We start from the raw sequence: 23,665 nt of genomic DNA on the forward strand, positions 1-23,665 counted from the left end.
GGAGAGTAAAAAAAGCTTCACGAAAGAAGAACTGGATGAAGTCCGTAAAGAATGGTGTAATTATGTATTATCATTTATCAATGTTGATAAACCTTCAGGTTAGACATTGTTGATTGAATGTAAATATATAAAGAAAAAATTGTTATAATGTTTTTAACATGCCATGTTGAATTGAAACTTTAAGTTTGTACATTAGGGTATTGGTTTAATATTATTGTTATACTTAATATGAATACACTATGTGTAGTTCATAAATTATTGAGTACGATTATTTCAAAAAAGTATATTAATATGGGAGCTTATTAGTTTTAATTTCACATGTGTGATCAATTTATTGAAAAACAACAATGTTCATTATGTAAATTTCAAAATGTAATTCGTAGTATCACATATATAAACCAAATGTTTTCTGGACATAAATATATAACTAACAGTAAACATTTTTTGGGCATAAACCTATAACTGACTTAACATATACAATCTCAAATATAATTTTTTGATGGGATTAATGAAGGCATTTTTAGCAAGAAAACACATTGAATCATCCCTAACAGAAAATTTTAAAGGCGTTTTTTTACCAAAATCACCTTCAATAATTCTTCCAAAAATTTATTGTGTGGAATATTAAAGGCGTTTTCGGCACAAAATGCCTTTAAGAATCTGTTTCAACTTTTTTGTTTGGATTATTAAAGGCATTTTAAAAAATCGCCTTCAATAATATCAACAAAAAATTAATCAAATTGATTATGAAGGGCATTTTCCTATGGGTAATACCTTGAATAATCCATAACAAAATGTTATTGAAGGCGTTTTTGGAAATAACTGCCTTCAATATTTCAATCATTTAAATTTATCGTCTGAAATATTAAAGGCGTTTTAAGCCAAACACCTTCAAGCATTCGTTTCAACTTTTGTTTATGGATTATTGAAGACGTTTTTCACAAAAACCACCTTTAATAATCACAACAAAAATTTATTGATTGGATTATAAAATGCGAGTTCGATCAAAAAGGCCTTTAAAAATCGGCTCTATATTTTTCCTATGGATTATTAAGAGCGTTTCTCTGCGAAAAACACGTTCAATATTCTCTGCAAAAATTTTTTAAGGTATTAGTGAAGGCGTTTTTGTCAAGAAAACACCTACAATAATCAATTACAAATAATCTCTGTAAAAACCTAAAAAAGGCTAAAGAGAGGGATTGAACCTACCACTTTATGGTTAACATCCGTACGATCAAAAAATTTTGATATGATATTTATTGAAGGCATTTTTTTTAACAAAAATGACTTCAATAAACCTGTGGAATTGTTTTATCCAACTATTGAAGGTGTTTCTTGTAAAAACGCCTTCAATAATCTCATATAATTTTTTATGAAGCAATTATTGAAGGCGTTGTCTGTCAAAAACACGCCTTCAGTAATTTCCTATCAATTTTTTTAACTAGATTATTCAAGGCATTTTCTACCAAAAACGTCTTTAGTATTCACTGAAAATTTTAAGGCATGATTATTCAAGGCTTTTTAGTCAAGAAACACCGCTAATATCAAGTCTTTAGTGGCGTTTATAAGTAACAACGCTGCTGTTTGAATATTTAATGGTGTTTTGATAATAAACGCTTTAAGTTTTATAAAAATACGAAAGCTAGCGGTGTTTGTAAGTGAAAGGCTGCTACCAAATTGCCATTAGTACGCTATTTTCTTGTAGTGTTTATACAATAAATTTCTAACCACAATTACATAAAAATGAAATTCAACGAGCTTTTCACATGCCTGTATTATGATCATAACTTCAATATTGAAAACCAGATACTTTGTGCATAGTTAACCAAAAAAGAAGAAATGATACACATTGAATTATATATGGAAGAAGTCAATCTGCCCATATGTAATAGGAATTCATAAACTTAGATGAGTAAAATACAAGCCAGAGTTGTCCATTCAAAAACTTAACATTGCAAAACAAGAGTCAAATTATTCAATGAAATTCAAAAACCTTGTTTTGTGAGATTCTACAGAAAATCTAGGATAGAAAAGTAATAGAGGTAACCATGATTATCAACGTAAAATTTGTATTATGTGGTTGTAGCCTTAAGTCTATAAAAAAAGTTTAACGCTTAAGGGAAAGTTGTCTTAGATGAAGTCAAATAACTTATACATTAGCATTTTCAACATTCTTCAACTATATCTATACATATATATATATATATATATTAATACCCATATATAAACCTTACATTTTAAGCTTGCCTAACATTGTTCAAAAACTTTGTTTTGATTTTTTGAAGAGCGGAAACAACATCCTTCATGTCTATTCGTTCTTCAGGCAACTCAACAACACAATCCAAAGCTAACTTCATAATAGATGATATGCAATTCGTCGTAGCCATAACATGTTCTTCTTCTGTCTGCAATAAGCTAGAATCCACAACATCAATTATATCATTAGATAGTGACTCTTTTACCCATAGGCTCAAGCTCATATTTCCAACAAAAAGTTCATTTGTGGGCTTCTTTCTTGTGAATGTTTCCATTAATAAAATACCATAACTGTAGACATCGCTTTTGATGGAAACAATTCCGGTTGATCCATATTCTGCATTTTAAGCGTAATTGAATTAATTCAACATATAAAAACAAAAACTTAACGAGAAACTAAAATTATACATTACCTGGTGCCATATATCCAATTGTAGCAAATGTCATGGTTTGTTTCACAGACTCTCCATCTCCCAACAATTTGGCAATGCCAAAATCTCCCACATGTGCTACCATGTCCTGATCTAGTAAGATATTGCTTGGTTTTAGATCACAGTGGATTACAGGGTTTGGATGTCCCAAATGGAGATACTCCAAAGCTGATGCAACATCGATCATTATGTTGATTCTTTGTAGGATATCTAGGAAATGATAGTGAGAATATAACCATTTCTCGAGACTTCCATTAGGCATGAATTCAAGCATTAAGGCTTTAAAATCAACACAAGAGCAATAACTAATGACCTTAACAAGATTGCGATGAAGTATATTTTGCATCACTTCACATTCAACATCAAAACTCTTAAATGCCCCTTCCAACTGCAAATTAAAAACTTTTATCGCAACATTCTTCCCATCAGAAAGTATTCCTTTGTATACCGTGCCAAAACTTCCAGAACCAAGCAAGTTGTCTTCACTGAAATTATTAGTAGCTTGAAGAAGTCTATTATACAAATTTGTACTCCGTACTTCAAGAGTTAAACCTTCATTAATTGAAATATTTGTACTTCCATTCCGGCATTGTTTAAAGATGATAATGAAGGTGACTATCACTATAATTGAAGCAATTATTGGCAAAACATACCTCAAAACATGGGTCGTTTTTGATAGTCGATGGGTGCTACTTTTGCAAGGAGGGACTTGTAATTTTGGTAAACCACAAAGTGCATAATTGTTGATGAATGATTCAGCTGTCAAGTTTTGGAAGCATCCTTCTGTAGGGATTTCTCCTTCCAATTTATTGAAAGCCACATTAAAGTATCTAAGATATGAAAGTCTTTCCAAAGACTTGGGAATGATTCCAGACAAATTATTATCAGACAAATCCAAAGTCACCAAACTTGTCAAGTCACCCAATGATTCTGGAATTGGACCTTGTAGTCTATTGCTAGATAAGGACAAAGTTTGTAGACCATTGAGACCTCCAATTGTAATTGGAATATCACTTGATAATAGATTCATTGACAAATTCAAATATGTTAGTACCATCAGATTTCCAATATCCAGTGAAAGTGAACCGCTAAGATAATTTGATGATAAGTCTACCCGCAAAAGATCTTTAAGACCCCAAAAGGTGGAGGGTATTGTAGAATGCAGTTTGTTGGAATACAAGTATAAACCTCTCAGAGAAGTCAAATCACCCAAACACGTGGGAATAGGTCCTTGAAGCATATTTCCATTCAATGCTAATTCACTTAATCTCTCCAATTGACAAATATTGTATGGGATAGAGCCCTGTAATTGATTATCATTAAGATACAAACCTTGGACATTTTGTAGCCCTCCTATTGTTGCTGGAATAGATCCACTCAGTTCATTTTGAGAAAGAGTTAAAACTATAATGTTGCTTAAGCGACCGATTTCCATAGGAATGCTACCTTTAATTTTGCAATCATGAACTTCAAATTCTTCAAGTGATGCAGAGAGATTCGAGATGGAAGCCGGAAGAATGCCATTCAAGGGATTTGATGATAGCTCTAAGAGTGTTAGATTCTTACAATTTGCCAATGAAGAAAGAAAGCTCCACTCATGGTTTGGAGGTTTGGTGGTCAAATGGTTTGACCAAAGGCGTAACTCCTCAAGGAAACTTAAATTGCCAAGTGCATCCGGAATAAAGCCAGAGAACGAGTTTAGATTCAAGCTTAGAATTCTAAGCTTTGAAGCATTGGAGATAGAGTCGGGAATATTTCCATTGAGATAATTACCCCATACGACAAGCGTCTCAAGATTTGAAACCAAGCTCATGGATGGTAATGTACCTTCAAAAAAAAAAAAAAAAAGGCAAATTTGAGTTACAAAAAAGAAAGGGATTGCCTTCCTTTTCAGTTTAACAGCATTCTGCAAATGAGCTTTGGCTTTTACATATGTTATGAGTAAGGAGAAACACAAACTCTTAACCACTGTAAGTCTCAGAACAATAATCTATACATATGTTATAAGTATATTGGGAGTAAGGAGAAACACAAACTCTTAACGACTGTAAGTCTGAAGACAATAATCTATACATATATAACCATGAAGTAAAAAACAAGTGAAATATGCATTTGGATATAACTAATTAAAGGAAAACAACATTTTAGATGAATTATATCAAATGTATAATTTTTTAGGTAACAAATACAAGATATATTTGTAAGTAAATCATTTTAGTGATTTCTCCACTTTAATTAAGTGTGATCTAATTTACATTAAAAAAAAAAAAAACTTTCAAGAAGCATAAAGCAACAAAAATAACAGCCAAATTCGGCCTTACATAATTAAAATTAAACTCATGCATTTATCTATTCTATGTAACTCTAATCTAAAACATTTCTTATTTTTTCTAGAAATGTGAACTACCGGGTTTGCTTTCCATGGTAAATTTGTGTGGTATGGTTAGAGATTACATAGGACTAAAATCTATATATTTTGCCTTGTTATAGTTGATGACTTGATGTGGAGGGTGCGTTTTTAAAACATTTGCAAAAGGGGTTTAAAATAATTGAGGGGTTTGCAAGTAAGGATGATTATGCTTGGTGGTCAACTTTGAAAGATATTTTACTGCTTTTGTAGTTACTCCAGCATGACTATTATGTATTGCTGGAAGCAGTTTTGTATTTGAAGGAGATCAGGGTGAAGGTTTTTATTCTGGCAAAGAAGTTTAATTGTTTTGGAGATGGAATAATGGGGTGATTTATTTAAAATTGTGATGCAGTTATGGATATACTTTTTCTGGCTTCTTACCAGTATAGAATTTTTATTAGCTTGGAGGACTTGAATGCTATCTATGGTGGCCTTGCAGTCCTTATCTGGGCATATTGGTTGGAAATTTATTTGTGTGGTGTGAGAATACTTGATGGTTAATGCATGAATGAATGAATTTAATTGTTTTGACACATCCTGAGATGTGTCATGGTATTTCAGGTTAATGGAGGAGAAAAATGCATGGAAAAGGGGTGTTGAATAAGGCTCCTTCTCAGTCACATCCTGAGAATATGTCTAATGTTTTTTGAGTTGTGAACTTTAAAAGTGTCCATGGAGCTGATTGGTTTAAGGGGATGTTGATGGATCATTGGGGATGGAGCAAACATTCTTTTATGAATTGAGAAGTGGATTGTAGAGAACAGCCCCTAAGAGTGGTCTTTCCTAGACTATTTTCATTGGCGGTGATGATGGTCTGCAAAGTGGCTGATGCTTTTAATCACAACTTAGGAGAATGGAATATCCTATTGAGAAGACAGCTTTTTGAATGGGAAGAAGAGCAATTGATGAATCTACAGGAAGTAATACATGAAGTCCCTTTGAAGGAAAACATGAAGGATGAGTTAATAGGGGAACCTGATATATAGAAGGGGTTTCTTCTGGTTCAAACAGCTCTTTAAAGTGGATAGATGACCTTGGATCAACAGGAGGATATTATCACTTTGCTCTCTAATTGCAGCTGATTAGTTCACAGAGTATAACAGAATGCGGCGTCATGGAGGCAACATTTGAAGGAATGAAAGCAGCAGCAACTTAAGAGAATCTGGGTATTCATGGAGTTTTTGTTTGAGAAGTATAAATAAGGTAGGTGAATTGTGTAGTTTATGTTGATCACAGCTGGCGTCAGGTTTTGTCTTTTTGTGAAATTTTATTTTCGATGGCTTGGCTTGCAGATGATGGTGTTTGCTGTTTGATATTGGCTAGTTTAGGAAATTGTGATTTTTTAGATTCCTTTTGTTTTCTCTAATTATATTCCGGATCTTGGTGAGACAAGGTTTATTCTCCTTTTTGCACCCCGAGTTATCTCTAACAAATCATTTGGCTTAGACCAAAAAAAAAAAAAAATCTAAAACATCTAAAACATTCTCCAAAGTCCAATGCTCTTGATTATTTGGAGCATTACCTGATAGACTATTGTTGTAGAGATAAAGTTCTTTGAGAGAAGAAATGTTGAAGATAGAAGCCGGAATTGAGCCATTGAGTCTCATATTGTTTGCTACAAAAATCTCCAAGACACGAAGATTACCGATTTCCAAAGGGATTTCACCTGCAATAGCAACACATGATGAGAGTCAAAATTACAAGACCTCTTCCACCAATCTAGCAACATTGCCATCGCCCCAATCATGTCTCTACTAGATTGCTTGTTAAGAAAACAGAGGCTATCGAAACCAGAATTTTACTTTTGGAGGGACCAAGAAAAAATCATATATGCTTAATCATAATTCGCAAATATAGAAATAATAAAGATTTGATAAAAAATAGTAAAATGTATTCAAAATTCAAATAAATAGTAATTAATTGCATAAAAAAAAGTATTAATTCTTTTTCTATTAAAAATATATATAAATTTGAAACATTGTAATTCCTATTGCATATGAAAGAACTAAACACAAATTGAAATCTAAAGAAAAGTTATCCTTAAAATTAATAAAACAAAAGTTGCAAAAAATTTTTTTAAAAACTAATTCAAAGGATGAAAAGAAAATAAAAGAAGGAAAATCTAATGAAAGTTGCATGTGTAATCAAAGAAAAATGAAAAAAAAAAAAAAAAAAACCATGATGCCAAAATGTCATGCATGCCTACTCACTAAAAATTACTGAAAGGCACATTACTACTTCTATCATGGGTTTGAAACCAAGCAAAACAACTTAAAAATAAAGATCAATTCTAATATATATATATATATATATATATATATATAACTTAAGATAGTATGGACTTCCAATAACTCATAAATATTGTGATTAATTTAATATTAATTCTTAAAGAAAATTGAAGCAGGTAAATTTGAGTCATGATAAGAATTAATATATATATATATATATATTTATATTTATATGAAAGCCTTGAAGCATGGATTTGAAATAAAAATTGGAAAATATTATGGAGAAGACTAAACCAAATATTTAAGCTGAAAAATTTACTGTAGAATCTTACCTTCCAAATTATTTTCACCCAAATATAGTCCTTTAAGTCTAGTTAAATTCCCAACACTTCTTGGAATGATCCCACTGAATCGATTTTTGTACAAAGTAAAAACTTGAAGCTCGCTGCATTCACCTATACTTGATGGAATAAAGCCAGAAATTCCAATCGTCGCAGTCAATATAAACTCCTCCAGCTCAGGGAGATGATAACACATCATCTGGTAAACTACCAGATAATGTATTATATGACAAAGAAATCGACTGCAACGAAGACAAGTTGAAGATGCTTGAAGGTACGGGGCCAAACAGTTGGTTGAATTGAACGAAAAATATCTTCAGCTTTTGAAGATCACCAATCTCATACGGAATGTTTCCATGGATCAAATTGCTACCCAAGTCCAAGGTCTCCAGGTTCGACATGTTGGCAAGAGTTTTAGGAATTGTACCTGTGAAGTTATTGTTACTGAGAACCAAGTATTCAACTTTATCTAAAGCTCCAAACCATAAAGGAATCTCCCCATTGAAAGTATTGTAACTCAAATCAATAAGTTTCAAGCGACGCAAATTGACCAATTCTTTGGGTAGATTGCCATGGAAATTGTTGCCGCTCAAGTTAAGTGAGACTAGGAAAGAGAGATTTCCTATGTTTGGATCGATAGTTCCATTAAGACCCATGTCTGAAAGATCCAAGACAGAGACTCTTCCATGGCGGACAGTGCATGAAACACCAATCCACTGGCAGACTGAGGTATTGGTGGACCAATTACTGGACAAGAAACTGTGAGGATCAAGGATATGGTCTTTGAAACTGAAAAGTGCAAACTGATCAGTGGTGAGATTACTCCCAATCACGGTCAAGCTAACCATTAAACATTGCAGTAGCAACACCGAAAGCAAACGGAAGCAGATGATATCCATTGACGCGGTATAATGTATATCAAGCAAAATGGTAAAAGGAAAGAAACTTAAATTGATGGAATGGTAGGATGATTAGAAAAAGAAGTTAAGCATTGTTTAAATAGGATTTCAACTTTTCATCAGAAAAAAATAAAAAAGGGATTTCAATTTTTACACGTAGAGGACCCATACGTTTGCTCATGGATGATGGATGACAACTCTATGCCCCGACTAATATTTATGGACGTTTTTTTTTTATATTTTGTCCGTTTCTCATTCTCTCATTTTGATGTGAAGTTTTTGTACTTCAAATTGTTTATGAAAGAAATTACGTAATTTAATTTCATTTATTACAAAATATAAAAAGAAAATTAGTACATAATAGTTCTGACGATAATATATCACTATGTTAATTTTATATAAATTAAAAATGTCTAATAAAAATAATGATATATATCAAATTCAACATAAACTTCAAATGATGTAAGACATAATGAAACAATTTCAACGTGATAAAACTTAAGTTTCAAATTTAAAATCAATTAATAAAAAGTGAATATATACGAGTTAATATAAAACAATAAAGAATTCAAAAGTTAACAGATATGTCATAATATAATTTTATAATCCCTTCATAAGTAAAACAAAAATAGAGAAGCTTATAACATGATAAACTCATAAAGAGGATAGTAAGTAAAAAAAAAAATAATACTTTAAATTTGATACTATGTTAAGTATTTAATATAAAATTAATTGTTAATAGATAAAAAAAATCCAACTTAAATATATAAAATTACAAAAAAATAAAAAACTAACAATATGAGATAACACCAATTAACAATAAATTTTAACTTTCTTAGTTGTAACATTAATATTCATATATAATTAGTCAAAGATTATTTATATACATGATACTAAAATTTTTAAAATTTACAAACAAAATTAAAAATTTGATACACGATCATTTAATATTTTATTTATTTATTTATCAATTATATATATTATAATAGAAACAGTGTCATGAGCTCTAGAAACTTGTGAAATATATAAATTTTATAGTTGGTTAAGCAAGATAGGGGGAGAGTGGGACAGGCACATACCAAAAGTCCAACCTGAGAAATAGAAGTAAGACTAAAATCAACCGGCCTTACCTGCTTTAGAAAAATAATAATTATCGGATTTTCGCATTATGCAATGCATCATCATATTGAATAGACCACCAAACGTCAGTCTTCCACCGGTAGCGGCCGAAAGAAAAATATATTAAAGGATAATTTTTTCTTTTTGACATGTGGCAAGTCCTTAACAGGCTTCCTTTTGAAATGTGTTTGGCGACTTGGTTTCCGGAAGAAGAGGAGGTATTAAGGTGGTCTGGGGTATCTTGGATGCGATCATTTTATATGCAATTAGTATGATGTCTTTGCTTCGCTATGCCTGTTTTGTTTTTGTTTTTTTTTTTATAAATTTTTTTAATAAATTATTAAACATAAAGAAATATAACAATTCAAGTATTAAAAAAATCCAAATAATTCGATTCAGCTATGTATCTAATTAATATTAATAATCTTGTCAAAATAGATGTTTTAAGACATAAGTTGTAAAAAGGTATTCATTTGGCATTAAGCATTTTTATTTTAAGACAAATGCAAGCCATATCTATTTAGGTTCTGCCAAAAATTAACCAAAAAAATTACATCATTACTAGCAACGTCTATTATACCTGTAGAACATCAAAGTAATAAATTAAAATAATCAGCTATAAAAGAAAATTCAACATAAACAACAAAAAATACAATCAATTTAATAAATATAAACCCTTAGTATTTTTTTAATAGATGATTCATAGAAGATTTTCCAACCCTAAACCTTATTAACCAAAACTCAAATAAATCCTATCGAAATAAACCAAAAACAATAACCCAAATATCTCAAATCCATCTTTTTTATCACTAAAATAGCTGCTACAAACATGATCCACTTGCTTACCCAAAACCCAACGAACCTAAAAAAGTTATACACATCACCGCTCTAATTGATAATTCTCTAATTTTATAGAATTATCATGGTGTTTTATGATTTATTTTTATACCCCTTGAGAGTTGTAGCAAGTCTTTTGCACATAAGAGGCTTATGGACTCCCTTTATTAATATGTTAGTTTTATAAAACTCAAAGTAGCCGAAAGGATCAGTGGTATCATCGTAAGTTTCAAGTGTAGGCATCTTGAACCCCTTTGGTAGTAGTGCTTGGTTGATGTTGGTAAATGGGGATGTTTTCAAGAACTTAAGCTCCTCATCAAAGGAGGAGACTTTGTTCTTAAGTTCCTTCTCCGTTGCCTCCATTCAAGCTCCTAAATCTTTGTTGGGTTGCAATTTCAAGGTGACCAATTTGGATTTTTGGGTGGTTTGTGTTCGGATGTTCATGGGATAATAGATTTTTGGGGTTTCATCCTCATCATGGATCAACGAGGCAGCACTAATATTGTAGGTTGGCACATTCTATGTTGGTGAGTTTCTTAGGGCTGTAGGGTTTGGTTCTTTCAAGGTCTTTGGAAGAGTTAGGTTCATGATTAGTTCTTTCAAGGATTGTAATTGTTGGGTGAGTGCTTCAAATTGTTCCATTGTTGGAGCTACTTGTGTAGGTTGATCAAAGTTTTATTGGCTCAGTTGGGTGTCAGTTCCAACTGTAGCGGCATTTTCTCTTTATTCAGTAACTTTCTTCCTAAGAGCCATGATTAACTCAACTAAATAAATAAAAGACCTTTACCTAGTGCACCAAAAATGTTGAGATCGAGCTGTCTGTCTTAATGAGGGTAAGAACATGAAATCACAAGGTTGAAAGTTGATTAGAAGCAAAGGCAGGAGGTTTCTTTGGCGTTTGTGTTCTAATGTTCAAGTTAGTGCTCGAGAAGAGAGAAAAGAAAAAAAATCTTAAAAAGAGAAAAGGAAAAATTGAATGAATCTACCTGATGTGTGAAGAGCTATTTATACTTATAGAGTGAGAATATCGGGTCTGAGTGACCCCAGCTTTGAGTAATAACTCTAAAATTGACATAACTTATCCGACTTGATAAGAAAGACAATAGTCTAATTAAGGGATGACAAGTCAATATTCTCATATACCTTTATGTGGGAAGTTGAGGTGGCTGAGCTAATATAAATCCTAAAATTTTAAAGTGACTCATATGTCAGTTCGATCCAAATGACAAAATTGCACTAAGTCATCCTCTAAAAATGAAGTCCATAATACCTTTATAGCATAAACCATCTGCATTAATAGGATATTCAATTGAAATATTTCAATTATGTAATATAAAAAAAACAAATAACGATTAATATCAATAAATTGGTAAAAAACAAATCACAGATAATTAAAAGAATAAGTGATTGACACAAAATACTACCTACTTCTTGTGAAATGAATAAATAATACTAATTTAACATAATTGTTTCATAGAGAAAAATTAAATCATTGCATGTGTTATCTATGATTGTTAAATTTTTTTAATATTTAAAAAAAAAAAAAAAAAAAACATTGTTCAGATCATTTATCCAAATCTTACTTTTTCTTTTTACTTTTGCTTATGAAGGTAAAAGGCATATAGGCATTTAAAAAAAGGCACAATAAGAACATAGATGCATCCGATTTCTTGGATGCTTATTTCATGTAATTAAATGAGAGCTCAAGTCATGGGATTTGGCCATAGTGTCTCCTCCTTTTCCTTCTCCCTATCAGCAATGTCAATAGATAATTCATCACCCAAATCTTTACTGTCTCAATAGGTCCAAAGACAGTTCCTTCTCAGCTGAAATGGATACATCAGAATCTGAACTCATCCGTAATTTCTGTTCGGTCTCTTCAATTTCATTCAGGTCAGGGTCATTGTTAGAATTTTCCCCATCTTCACCCTCTGATTCGGAACTAGATTGTCAAAAGGAAGGATCCTTTTCAAATCCTAATGCATTATTTGAATGCTCAATTCCCTTTGAAACTGCATGTCCCAGCAATGGAAAATTAACCAGGTATTATTGGATCAGGTATGGCTGGAGCCTCTCTTTTTATTACTCTAACGACTTTAATCATATGGATCAAAATCTTGAGGTTGAGTTCTAGAGAGTTCAACAGCTGCTCTTGCAGCTGCTGCTGCATAAGCTGCTGATTCAAAAGCCTCTTGAGCAGCTGCAGCTACATCTCTGTACTTTTTCCTTGCTTCTATTGACTCAGAGAAGTTTTCATTTAGGTTTATTTCTCTAGGCCAATCATAAGCAGTATCTTTATGCTCAGGATCATCCAATTTTGCAGATACACTAGCAACGGATTGATTCTGCTTCTCATTGACATCCAATTTCTCCTGCAGTCATCAAATATTGTCATTTCAGAATCAAAATTTTAACTTTTTGTTTGTTGGAGAAACTTTTTGTTTCTTTTGATTGCAAGTTTGTCACCTCTACAACCACTGCCTCCAAATGCAAGGTAATACCCCCCTCGGAGGCAATCTCCTTGAGCACTTTCAATTTGCTTTCCAAGCTTGGTTGTCGTGTTGAAAGCTTCTGTATTATCTGTCAGAACACGAAACCTGTAACTATAAGGACAAGTATATATTCTGATAAAGTTTTTTTAACTTCAGGCACTGATTGAACGATCCTTACCTTAGGATGTACACAGCAATTGTTCCGTAATTCAACAGCACGAGCAACAAATTCTTTCCCAAAAGTTGATGATAAAATCCCACGAATGTGAAGAAGCTCTGGGAATTCTGCACATCTTGATGATGCAAATATCAAGCTTGATGTTGCCTCCTTAAGCTCATCAGGACATTCCCTATTGCAGAAACAGGCACATTTAGTGCTTGAAAATATATCAATTAAGTGTTACAGCCCAAGAGCATTTACTATGAGCATGACAAAATTAACCTCACCTGTTCTTTTGAATGAGCATGACTCTCTCTATCAAGAGATGACAATAGCTTTCCATTATGGTGAATACATCCACCATATTCTGTTCTTTGATCACATGCTCTACCTGTTCAGAAATGCCCCATCAGATTGCCAAAGAAATTAAGAGAACAACCCAACAAAAGGGAAAGAAAGAGGTGAAAATTTTACCCGAAGAAGGGCTTGTTCTTGGTGACCAAGGTTGAGGAGTTCAATTACATCAGACCTGGCATGGGAATACTTGACTTGATGCTGGTTCTTCAGGATACCAGTCCTTGAGGTAGCAAGTTTAGCAAGAGTTCTGAACTTGGAGGTCTTGAAGTTTCTTCCAAGCAAAGCATCCAATTTTCTACCCATGTTTCTGCCCTTCCCTGCTTTCTGTTTCTTCCAAATATTCCTGAACAACCTCACAATAAGGAAGTTGGAAGCAGAAAATTTGCTTATAAATGAGAACTTGGTGGATTGCTATGATGTCTTGCAATAAATGTCGGCCAAGCAAGTATTGGACTTAGCATACAACTTTAATTTCAATTTCTATGTTTTGAATGAGCCAAACGAGTTTGGTCAATTTGTGGGGCTTCATTTTTTTTTTTCTTTTTTTTCTTTTCTCCAGAAAACTCCGGGAAGATTTGATAAGTTCTTCCCCATAGGTATGTGTAAAATAGTATTCTAGGAGCTGGAAATAATCAACATCGCAAGAAAGTACAACACGGAATATTCGTGACTTTTTCTAGTAAAAACTTTTTTACAATTTCCAACACCCAACTTGGCAAAATCGTCTCTGGTTGTAAAATCAATATTTATTTTTAACTTTGCTTGATTAGGATTTAGGAAGAGAAACTAGATTCGTGAGGACCGCACAAAACTTTTACTTCCAAATTTGTTCATTACAATATATTATTATATGTATAAAAAAATTATCTCATTTATAGTTAATGAAATTCAAAATTTTCATCAATGACAATTAAAAATTATGATGTAATTCATCATGACATTATTTTTAAAAAAATTAGTTTATATTAGTATAAAATTAAAAAATTTTATATTTTTTTAATCATAATAAATCTAAGAGATGAGAAAGATTAGTTAAAAAATTAATTTAATCTTATCAAATGAATCTATTGAAATCAATAGTTAAAAAATTATAAAATTAAAAAATTTTATACTGATATAAATTGATCATTACTCTATTTAAAATAAAATTTATATTTGATGTAATGATAGTTTGTAAATATTGTACACTGTCAATGAATCATGTTATGATACTTAATTAAAAAATTAATTTTAAAATCCTAACAACAAATATACTTAATCTAAAAAATATAATTAAAATTATTTTTTTTACAATATATCAAATATAAATCTATTAAAATAATATATAAATGTCTCATCCAAAATTATATATAGATGTCTCATCTATGGCTTGTGCCCTCGTTATATAAGTCTTTAGCATTACAATTTGATGTTTTCTATGGTTTGGACATTACATTTTGTTTTTCAAAAGGCAACAATCACAAACTTTAATAGCGTTTGCTATTATTTTTAAAATTAACGTGTTAATTTAATTATTACGATAATGAGATCACTCAAATAATTTGATCATTAGTGATTTTAGATTATGATATTTGATATAATATTATAAATCTTTGATTTTTAAAATCATTATGTTTGGTATTATGTGAAAAATAAGTCATATAATACAAAATATCTAAAATAATCTTGCAAAAATAAAAATATTTAATATTTATTAAATCAGTAATTTATAAAATAATTAAATGTTATTTTATAAAAAACTATAAAATATAAATTAATTTTGATAAAAATAATTTCTAAAAAATTATTAAATAAATTCATTATCTTTTTTCTAATCAATATAAATTTATAACATAAAACTTTTTAAGAATAAGTAATTAAAAAACTAATATTTTAAATTTTTTAGTAACCAACTTCTTGGGTAATGTTAACTATATTTTTCCTTTAAGTAAATTAGTCAAAAAATAATATTAAAAATACATTTCTCATGGTGATAAAATTTTTTTATTATTTTGGTTAAGAATCAAATCACTATCTAAAATAGTGATTTTATCACTTAAGTAATTTAAGATCACTATCACATAAGATTTTAAAATTGTTACCAAAATAATATAATTACTAAATGTAAATCACTATAATTTTTAAATGAATCATCTCATATCAAATACTCTTAAACACTGATACTGAACAAAAAGAATCTGACAAAGACCTTTATATCAGCTCAATTTCTTTCATTTTTTAAAAATTTGACATGCATGTTAAAAGCATAATTTCTATCAGTCAATTTTTTTTTTTAAATTAGAACAACAAAGGTAATGTAAAAAATTCCTTTAATATTTAATTGTAAACTTTTTTTTTTTCAAATATACCCACCTAATAAAGCAAGATAAAATCTCAACTAATAGCAGACAGATTTCACATTTTTAAACAGCCTCAGCTATAGTCTTCAAAAATGTTCCAAAATTTGTTTGTTCTCATGACTGATGCATTTATATTATATAAATTAAAAGGTGATTCTCATATAGAATATAAAAAAATAATAATAATTAAAGATTTTGTGGCATTAAAAGTTGAAAATTATTAAAGTTTAGATGCTTGATTTCAATCTTTAGTCTTTTAAAATGTCTCTGTTTGATTTGAATAGAACATAGAAAAAGTCCAAGCCCAGAAGAAATTGTAAGGGCCACAACTGTCCTTGGAGTTGGTAGGGTATAGAGACTGCAATGGCTGGTGGTCCTGTTCTCAGCGTCGACAACCCGTTCAGTCGGGAAGTGGCTGTCCCAATCCACATTGATTAAAATAATAAAAAAGTTCTTAAATTTTATAATTTTATTTAAATAAAATTTTAAAATTTTATTATATTTAAATAAATGTTTAAATTTTAATTTAACCAAAATAAAATGTTAATTTTTAATCTATATTTAAATAAATATTTAGGCTTTTAATTTATACTTAAGTAAATCTCTAATATAAATCATTATTTATTTAAAATAAAATTTTATTTAAATATAAATTAAAATATAAAATTTTATTTGAATAAAAATAAAAATAAAAATATTTATTTAAATACAATTAAAATATAAAAATTTATTTAAAAAAAAAACAAAATAGTTCAAAGGCGGTTTCAATATTTTAACTCTCGGCAATTGGTGAATCACTTTAACCGAACACAGTTGGACCGCTTAAACACTTGGTTGAATCGGATTGGATGTGTATTGAATCGATTTTGATCATTACTTTTAATGCTTCCGCTACATCGGGTTGATCAATTTTTTTAATATTTATTATTTTAATATAAAATAATAAAAAATTTTAAATACATGTGAAATATTATAAATTTGTAAAAATTTTAAAAATTTTAAAAATATTATTTAATATGTTAGATTATTTATATTTAAATAAAATTTTAAATTTTAATTTAAACCTAAATAAATTTTTAATTTTTAATTTATATTCAAATAAATATTTAAATTTTTAATTTATAATTAAATAAATCTTAATATAAATTATTTTTATTTAAAATAAAAACTTATTTAAATACAAATCTAAATAAAAAAACTTATTTATATGTAATTAAAATATAAATATTTATTTAGATATAATAAAAAATAAAAATTTATTTAAGAAAAATAGAATAATTCAAAGGTGTTTTTAATATTTTAGCCTTTGGCATTTGCTGAATCACGGACTGTCTTAATAAAATGTCTCCTTTCTCTAATCTATAATGAGATTGGACTAGGCCTTTACCACTTGCATTGTTGGATTATCTTCCACATGCATCATTTCTTAACATCACAATGATTAATTATGCATTGGATATTTTAAATTATAGTTAAATATTTGAATTGGTATTTAAAGTTTGAAAAATACAAAATTAAATATTCAAAAATTACTTCTATTAATTAAATTGAACACCCAACTAATTTGTTAAATTATGATGTGTCACATACATCATGTATCCATACAATGCAAAGTCACTTTTGCCACATTAAGATCAATGGGATCCACAGCAATCATGGGTTAAACGGAGGAAAACATTCAAGGTTGACAAGGCGGAAAGTGTAATTGACATGATTTTATAGACACTTGTCATGTTTTTATTGAATTTTTTCATAACATACATTGGGGAGGAGAGGAGAGAGCTTGCTTCAAATCAAGCCTTCTTGTTTCATCAAATACCTTAACAATTAGACCAAGGGCTTGTGAACTTTATTGATTATTTAGGATACATCGTATTTGGATTTATTGCATTTGGATGCTCAGATAGCATCGATGCGGTGTAAATACAAACATTTTTCCTATTGTTGTCTTTGTTATAATTTTATAATTAATTAATTAATTATAGTAAAACTTTATATATAAATTTATTATTTAAAAATGAATTTTACATAATTTTTTATAGACTTTATAAAATATTAAATTTTAATATTAATTAATTATATTATAATAATTATAATTGATATGCTCCTGACACAACTGATCAATTTTTTATCTCTAAATTGTATCATGATATTATTTAGATGATATTTTTTTGGTGAAATTAATCTGACCATTTTTTAGGTCAAGGACCGGACCTTGTAGGATGCAGTGGGAAATCGCAAGATTCAGTCGCAAACTTTTGGACCATAATGTCCTATTGTTCTTTTTTATTTCTTAAAACATTTAAAAATGATTATATGAATTTTGTTTTTAAATTTATATTTATTTATTTTATCATATGTTTTATTTAAATTTGTTATATGTTTATTTTGTTTAATATTAATTTATCTAAATATCATTGTAATTGTTATAAGTATTATTTTCAAATATTAAATACTTTGAAGTATTTTTATAATTTTAATATTTAAAATTCTAATTATTATTTTACTATAAAATAATATGCATAAAAATTTGGATTGAATAAAATTTTTAAAATTTTATTTTATATAAAAATAATTGAAGTAAATTCCAATTAATTATTTTCTCATAAATGTAAAAAAAAAACTAAAATTTTGATTATAAATAAATTTTAATCAAATGTCTTTAATATTTTTTTTATTATAATTCATATCATCGCCACCATTGTATTTGCATCTAAATGTAAATTTATACCATTTATGTTAATATCACTGCTATCAATATTCATTCTCACCATTACAATAATTAATCTCATTATCATCACTATTTTTATTTTCACCACCTGTCTAAATGGATCTAGAGTTAGTGTAATTTAATGAAGTAGAATTCAAATACCTAATTGCTATTTTGAAACTTTATACTAGATGTATTCATGGGCTAAGCCAAGTTTGACCGAGCTCATATTTGGTATTAATAGCTATATATTTGTCCAAACCCAACTCCGTTCGAAATTTTGGACCTCAAAATTTTCTCAAGCCAATCATAAGTTAAAAAAAATAAATCTCAAACCCACCCATTAAACCTAATTGATATAATAATAAATTAAAAATATGATTAAATTAAGTTTAATAAGATTATATTCAATTCACATATATATAAAAGTTAAAAATAAAAATTAAATTCAATAAAGTATATTTAATTTTAATTTTAATTATATATATATATATGAATTCATTTATATATAATTCACACACACACACACATATATATAATTTATATATATGTGTGTGTGTGTGAATTTGGACTAAGCAAAGCCGATCTCAAATTTTAAATCTTTTGTCCAAAACCTAACTTGAAATTTAAATGCATTTAAAAATTGTGCTCAAGTTTATTTAGTGGGTTTTAATTTTTTATCCAAACTCTTTTAAAACTTAAATAGGCCTTTGGGTTTCAACAGGTAATCTAGCTATTGAACAGGTTTGCTTTATATGTCAAATCAAAATATTAGTTCAATTAACCCAAAGTGTAATTTTAAGGTGAAAAAAAAAACTGTTACTTAGATTGATTATCCATGATGAACATATGTATGAATATGACACAATATGTCATGCTTGTAGTAAATTTATAATTAATTAATTTACCACTCATATAATGCACAGATTATCTTTATGTTATTTAAATGTGAATCAAAATATAAATTAATATTATTTAATCACTTACATGTTGAAGATATATGTAAAATATAAATAATAATTAGGATATCAAATCATAATAAAATAGTTTTTAATTAAAAATTAATAAAATTTAAACAATAAATAATATTAGAGGAAAAATTGAGAAAAAAAAAAGAAGAAATCAACTTGGATTTCAATTTGTCTTAATACCTTTTTAAATAAAAGGAGTGTTGTGATTTTGTAGAGAAGAAAGGGTAAAAGATTACAAACTTTTATATAAAATAATGATCAATGGGCCATTTATAAATACAATAAAAACAGTCATGTGAATTTAATTTGTTATACACCTTTTTTATGTTTTAAAAAAAATTAAAAGGTAAATTTTGGCCATAGAAAAATTGCTTTACAGGTTTTTGCTTGATTTGGAATAAAGCAGTTCACAAAAGCTTTTGGATTTTCAATTCATTGTTGAAAAAAGCAAGATCGAAGCTTTTGGACACAAAAACTTCCAAAAGCTTCTCAACAAGGAATTGTGAAAAAAAAAAAGAAAAAAATAGAGAAAGTAAGAGAAAATGATGAAAATGACGAAAAGGCGACGTATGAGGGAGGGAGAGAGATACGGTTAGGTTGTTGAGGTCAAGTATCTTCTCGTCAATTAATGTTTAAAAAGGAACTGAAAGAAAAGAACATGAAAGTGAAAAAGGTGAGAAAAATAATTTTTTTGCTTTGATTTTGTTTTATTTGGAAAATTGTTTTGATTTTTATATTTGGATTTTGAAAATGTTTCCAACTTGTTGATTTTAGATTTTTTTTAAAGCCATTATTTTTTTTTCTATTGCCAGTATTATCAAAAGTATTGTAGCAACAAAATTTGGGTTTTGAAATCGTTTATGTTAGCTCAAAGACTTGAATAAATTAAGAAGAAGGTAAATTGATTAATTATAAATTTTAACAATTTCAATGCCAATTAACACAATAATCACAAATATCAATTTCTAAGCTAATAAACACAAAATATAAGCATAATAATGATAGCTCAAAATGTAAAAAAGTGAAGTTGAAAAATCAAATATCAAGATTTATAGAGCTTTGATCCTTCCTCTAGGCACCTATATCATCTCTTTTAACCTTATTTGTCAAAAAGTTGAATCCATTATCAAAATGTTGAATGTTACAACCTAGCTTCTTCTAAAGCTTAATGCAATCAACATAACCTTTTAAGGGTTATCCTTCCTCTTAAGCTTACAAGATAACAAAGTCTCTAAGCAGTTAACCTCACATTTAAGCTAACAAGCTCAAAATACAAATGAAAGGGTTTTTGCAAACTTGATGACCTCTCTAAGGTTGAGTGTTTGCAATTCTTGAAATACAAATAAGTGTAAAGAAAGATATTAAAGAGAAAAATGGATATAAGATGAATTTTTTGCTCTTTCACACAACAATAAGCTCTTTATTGCTTGAAAAAATGGATGATGGAAGCAATAAATTTTCTTGCCTTTTTTAATTTGCAATTTGGTGAGAGACTTCATTTTATATGTAAAAAAGTGTCATTTAATGCTTGGAACCTTTGCAAATTGCAAGAAAAATGTGATCATTTAAGCTTGTCAGGGCCAAATTGATTGATCTTATAAATAGGGTGATTGATTGATTTTTAAAATTTTTAAACATGTTTCGCTTCAGTATAAAAAAAAAAAGATCAATTGGTTCGTTAAATACTTAACTCGATTGATCCTCTTTGATAAGGGATCAATTAGCTTTTAGTATTTTAAAACCTGGTAACATTCTATATAAAAAATGAATCGATCTACAGAGAAAGGGGATGATCAGGTATTTTAGGGGATCGATCTTGTCCTTTAAGGGATCAATCCCTTTTTTACTTTTTATGAAAAAATCATTTCTAAACAAAAGGAAAGAAAATTGTTTTTGTTTCAAACACATTTTTCACTTGACAAAAGGTTGGAAAACATTATATATAAGTTCAAAGCAAATTTATTTCAATTTAATCAAATATTTTGTTTTGTCATTTCAAAATAATCATCAACTAAAAGCTAATGATTTCTAACTTAGTTTTTTGATTTTTTTGTTTTTCTAGTTATTTCTTTGTTTTTTTTTTTTTGTTTCTATTACAGGTCAAAAGTATTGCAACAACAAAGCTTAAGGTTAGTTCTATTTTGGGTTTGATTTCTTAACAATAAAATATATTAAGAAATAGAGAGGGAATAAGCTCAGGTTGCAATATAATGGAAGCACAAAGGTTAAGGGAGGTAAAATTGACAACAAAAGAAGCAATAAGGGGGAAAAAGTAAAGGGGAAAAAAAAGTAGGGGAGAGGAGAGACATGATTTGGCTTTCATGCCATATCTTTAATATGGAATTAAGGTCATGTTTGGTACATATGATGATGAATAACATAGTATAATAATTATTTTATATTATGTTTGATTTGTATCTAATTAAAAAAGAATAGGATTATAAGGAGGATTATCATCCTCTTGGTGCAAGATGATTCAATCCTCTAAAAGTGGAGATGATTATTTATAATTTATGATACTAAACTTATATATCATATTATACCATTAAAAATTACATTAATAACTTAAATTGTATAAACTTTAAGAAATGATAATTTTGACCAATAAAAAAATTATCTTATCTTAATTCTTGCACACATCAAACATAAGATATGATGATATTATTTAATTTAATCATATTCATAATATCATTTTATCCTATCCTATCATAATCTTGTGTAACAAATATGATCTAAGTGGTATGTCTTGCTATTTTTTTTTATATTTATTTACAATGTCATTTTCTCTGAGATTTTACATTAAGTGGTGATAATCATCTATATTTTAATTTTATTTTTACTAGCAAATAAATGATGGATCAGAAATTATATAAAACCAATTACATCTTGACATTCTATTTATCTTTAGCTTTTTTGGCTTCGTATGTTCAATTATTCATTATTTATTTCTAGCATGTTCTATTTATATTTTCAAGTCCTAATAGTGATATTAATTTTAATTTTACTGAAATAATCATGTTTGTCTTAAAAGAATTAATGAATATGATGCATTGCTATAATTATTAACATTACATAATTCACTAAGTGCTTATAAAGATAACTTGTCTACAAGTAGATTTTGGGTATGCATGTTTCCTAACCAAATTTGATAATCCACACTCAATACCAACAACTATAACATTTAAGCAATTATGTTAGGGAAAAAAAATTGATTTCTCTATTTGTGTTGTTGAAAAAGGTGTTGAAATTGGTAAGTTTTTGTCATCTTCTAAGAAATTTTGTTCATTGAAATGTTGTTTTTCTTTAACGTACATGGTTCCCTAATATACTTTGGTTAATTATCTTGAGTTCACTCAGAGATATAAAACTATAGGATAGGTTACATGTGTAGTTTGAGTCTTGAAGTACAAGTTAAATCATTTGATCTATTGACTCTTGAAGGATAATCTAATAATATAACGAATAGATCATATATAAAAATAATGCAGAAGACTTACTTGATTTGTGAAAACACAATGAAAGCATTTTTGGAGAAATATTACGAAAGCAATGCTGACTTGATTCATTAGTCAAGGATAAATCATGCATTTGGAATTTGTCCATTATCTGCTGTATAATCCTTAAACACCGAAGCATAAGAATCCTCAAAAAGTTTCCTTCTTTATATTGGTCTCACTCTTTTCCTCTTTTATTCTCTATGTGATTCATCATATATTCTCACACATATGAGACTTTTCTCATACTTAGTTTAAATAAACATATTCATCCTTTTTGTTTCTCATCATAGTCGAATACCATGTCTTATTAAAAAAAAAGGAGAGCATGGCATATTCATGTCTCAAGAACATTGTTTTCATCATTTCTTCATATGGTCGATTACTATATTCTTAAAAGCAAAGAATAACAGTTTTTACTTATTATTTGAATACAAATATACAACTGCCTTGGGCATTTTTTATCAATTAGAAACAATAAATAGACTGTCATGCAATTTCTATATGTTTGGGCTCCCATTCATAGGCAGACCTTTCCAACATCTCTTATTCACACAAAATGGGTGGCACACTATTATGATTAAGAGAATGTTTTTTCTACTATTTGCAATGGGTTCATAT

General features: G+C 28.7%; 2 protein-coding genes across 3 annotated transcripts; both read right to left on the reverse strand.

The window, feature by feature from the left end:
* Positions 1-1,998: 1,998 nt before the first annotated feature.
* On the reverse strand, positions 1,999-8,610 carry LOC111313235 (uncharacterized). 2 transcript variants are annotated; one of them, XM_089752924.1, is made up of 5 exons: positions 8,012-8,610; positions 7,658-7,716; positions 6,620-6,763; positions 2,670-4,514; positions 1,999-2,593 (listed from the first exon to the last, which is right to left on the reverse strand). In XM_089752924.1, exons 1-5 carry the CDS (start codon positions 8,563-8,565, stop codon positions 2,238-2,240), a joined length of 2,958 nt encoding a protein of 985 aa, XP_089609050.1. In that variant the 5' UTR covers positions 8,566-8,610; the 3' UTR covers positions 1,999-2,237. The 2 variants fall into 2 exon arrangements, with proteins under 2 accessions (XP_089609050.1, XP_089609049.1); XM_089752923.1 differs by lacking the exon at positions 7,658-7,716 and having other exon boundaries at positions 6,620-6,712; positions 7,878-8,610.
* Positions 8,611-11,998: 3,388 nt separating this feature from the next.
* LOC111313639 (uncharacterized) lies at positions 11,999-13,954 on the reverse strand. The gene is made up of 5 exons (XM_022914311.2): positions 13,648-13,954; positions 13,461-13,564; positions 13,192-13,363; positions 12,988-13,101; positions 11,999-12,893 (listed from the first exon to the last, which is right to left on the reverse strand). Exons 1-5 carry the CDS (start codon positions 13,831-13,833, stop codon positions 12,618-12,620), a joined length of 852 nt encoding a protein of 283 aa, XP_022770046.2. The 5' UTR covers positions 13,834-13,954; the 3' UTR covers positions 11,999-12,617.
* Positions 13,955-23,665: the final 9,711 nt, after the last annotated feature.

This window comes from Durio zibethinus, chromosome 23, assembly GCF_047325235.1.
Source record: "Durio zibethinus cultivar Kanyao isolate XHJ-2024 chromosome 23, ASM4732523v1, whole genome shotgun sequence".
Classification (NCBI taxonomy): domain Eukaryota; kingdom Viridiplantae; phylum Streptophyta; class Magnoliopsida; order Malvales; family Malvaceae; genus Durio; species Durio zibethinus.

What these genes read in the sequence shown, in the direction of transcription:
- LOC111313235 (XM_089752923.1), bottom strand. Translation starts at nt 8,565, where the DNA reads ATGGATATCATCTGCTTCCGTTTGCTTTCGGTGTTGCTACTGCAATGT. An exon ending in GTCATATAATACATTATCTG is followed by an intron (nt 6,713 to 7,877) that starts GTAGTTTACCAG and finishes AGATTTTTGTAG; the next exon opens with CAAACAATATGAGACTCAAT. An exon ending in AATTGGATATATGGCACCAG is followed by an intron (nt 2,594 to 2,669) that starts GTAATGTATAAT and finishes CTTAAAATGCAG; the next exon opens with AATATGGATCAACCGGAATT.
- LOC111313639 (XM_022914311.2), bottom strand. Translation starts at nt 13,833, where the DNA reads ATGGGTAGAAAATTGGATGCTTTGCTTGGAAGAAACTTCAAGACCTCC. An exon ending in AAGAACAAGCCCTTCTTCGG is followed by an intron (nt 13,565 to 13,647) that starts GTAAAATTTTCA and finishes ATTTCTGAACAG; the next exon opens with GTAGAGCATGTGATCAAAGA. An exon ending in ATGCTCATTCAAAAGAACAG is followed by an intron (nt 13,364 to 13,460) that starts GTGAGGTTAATT and finishes TTTCTGCAATAG; the next exon opens with GGAATGTCCTGATGAGCTTA.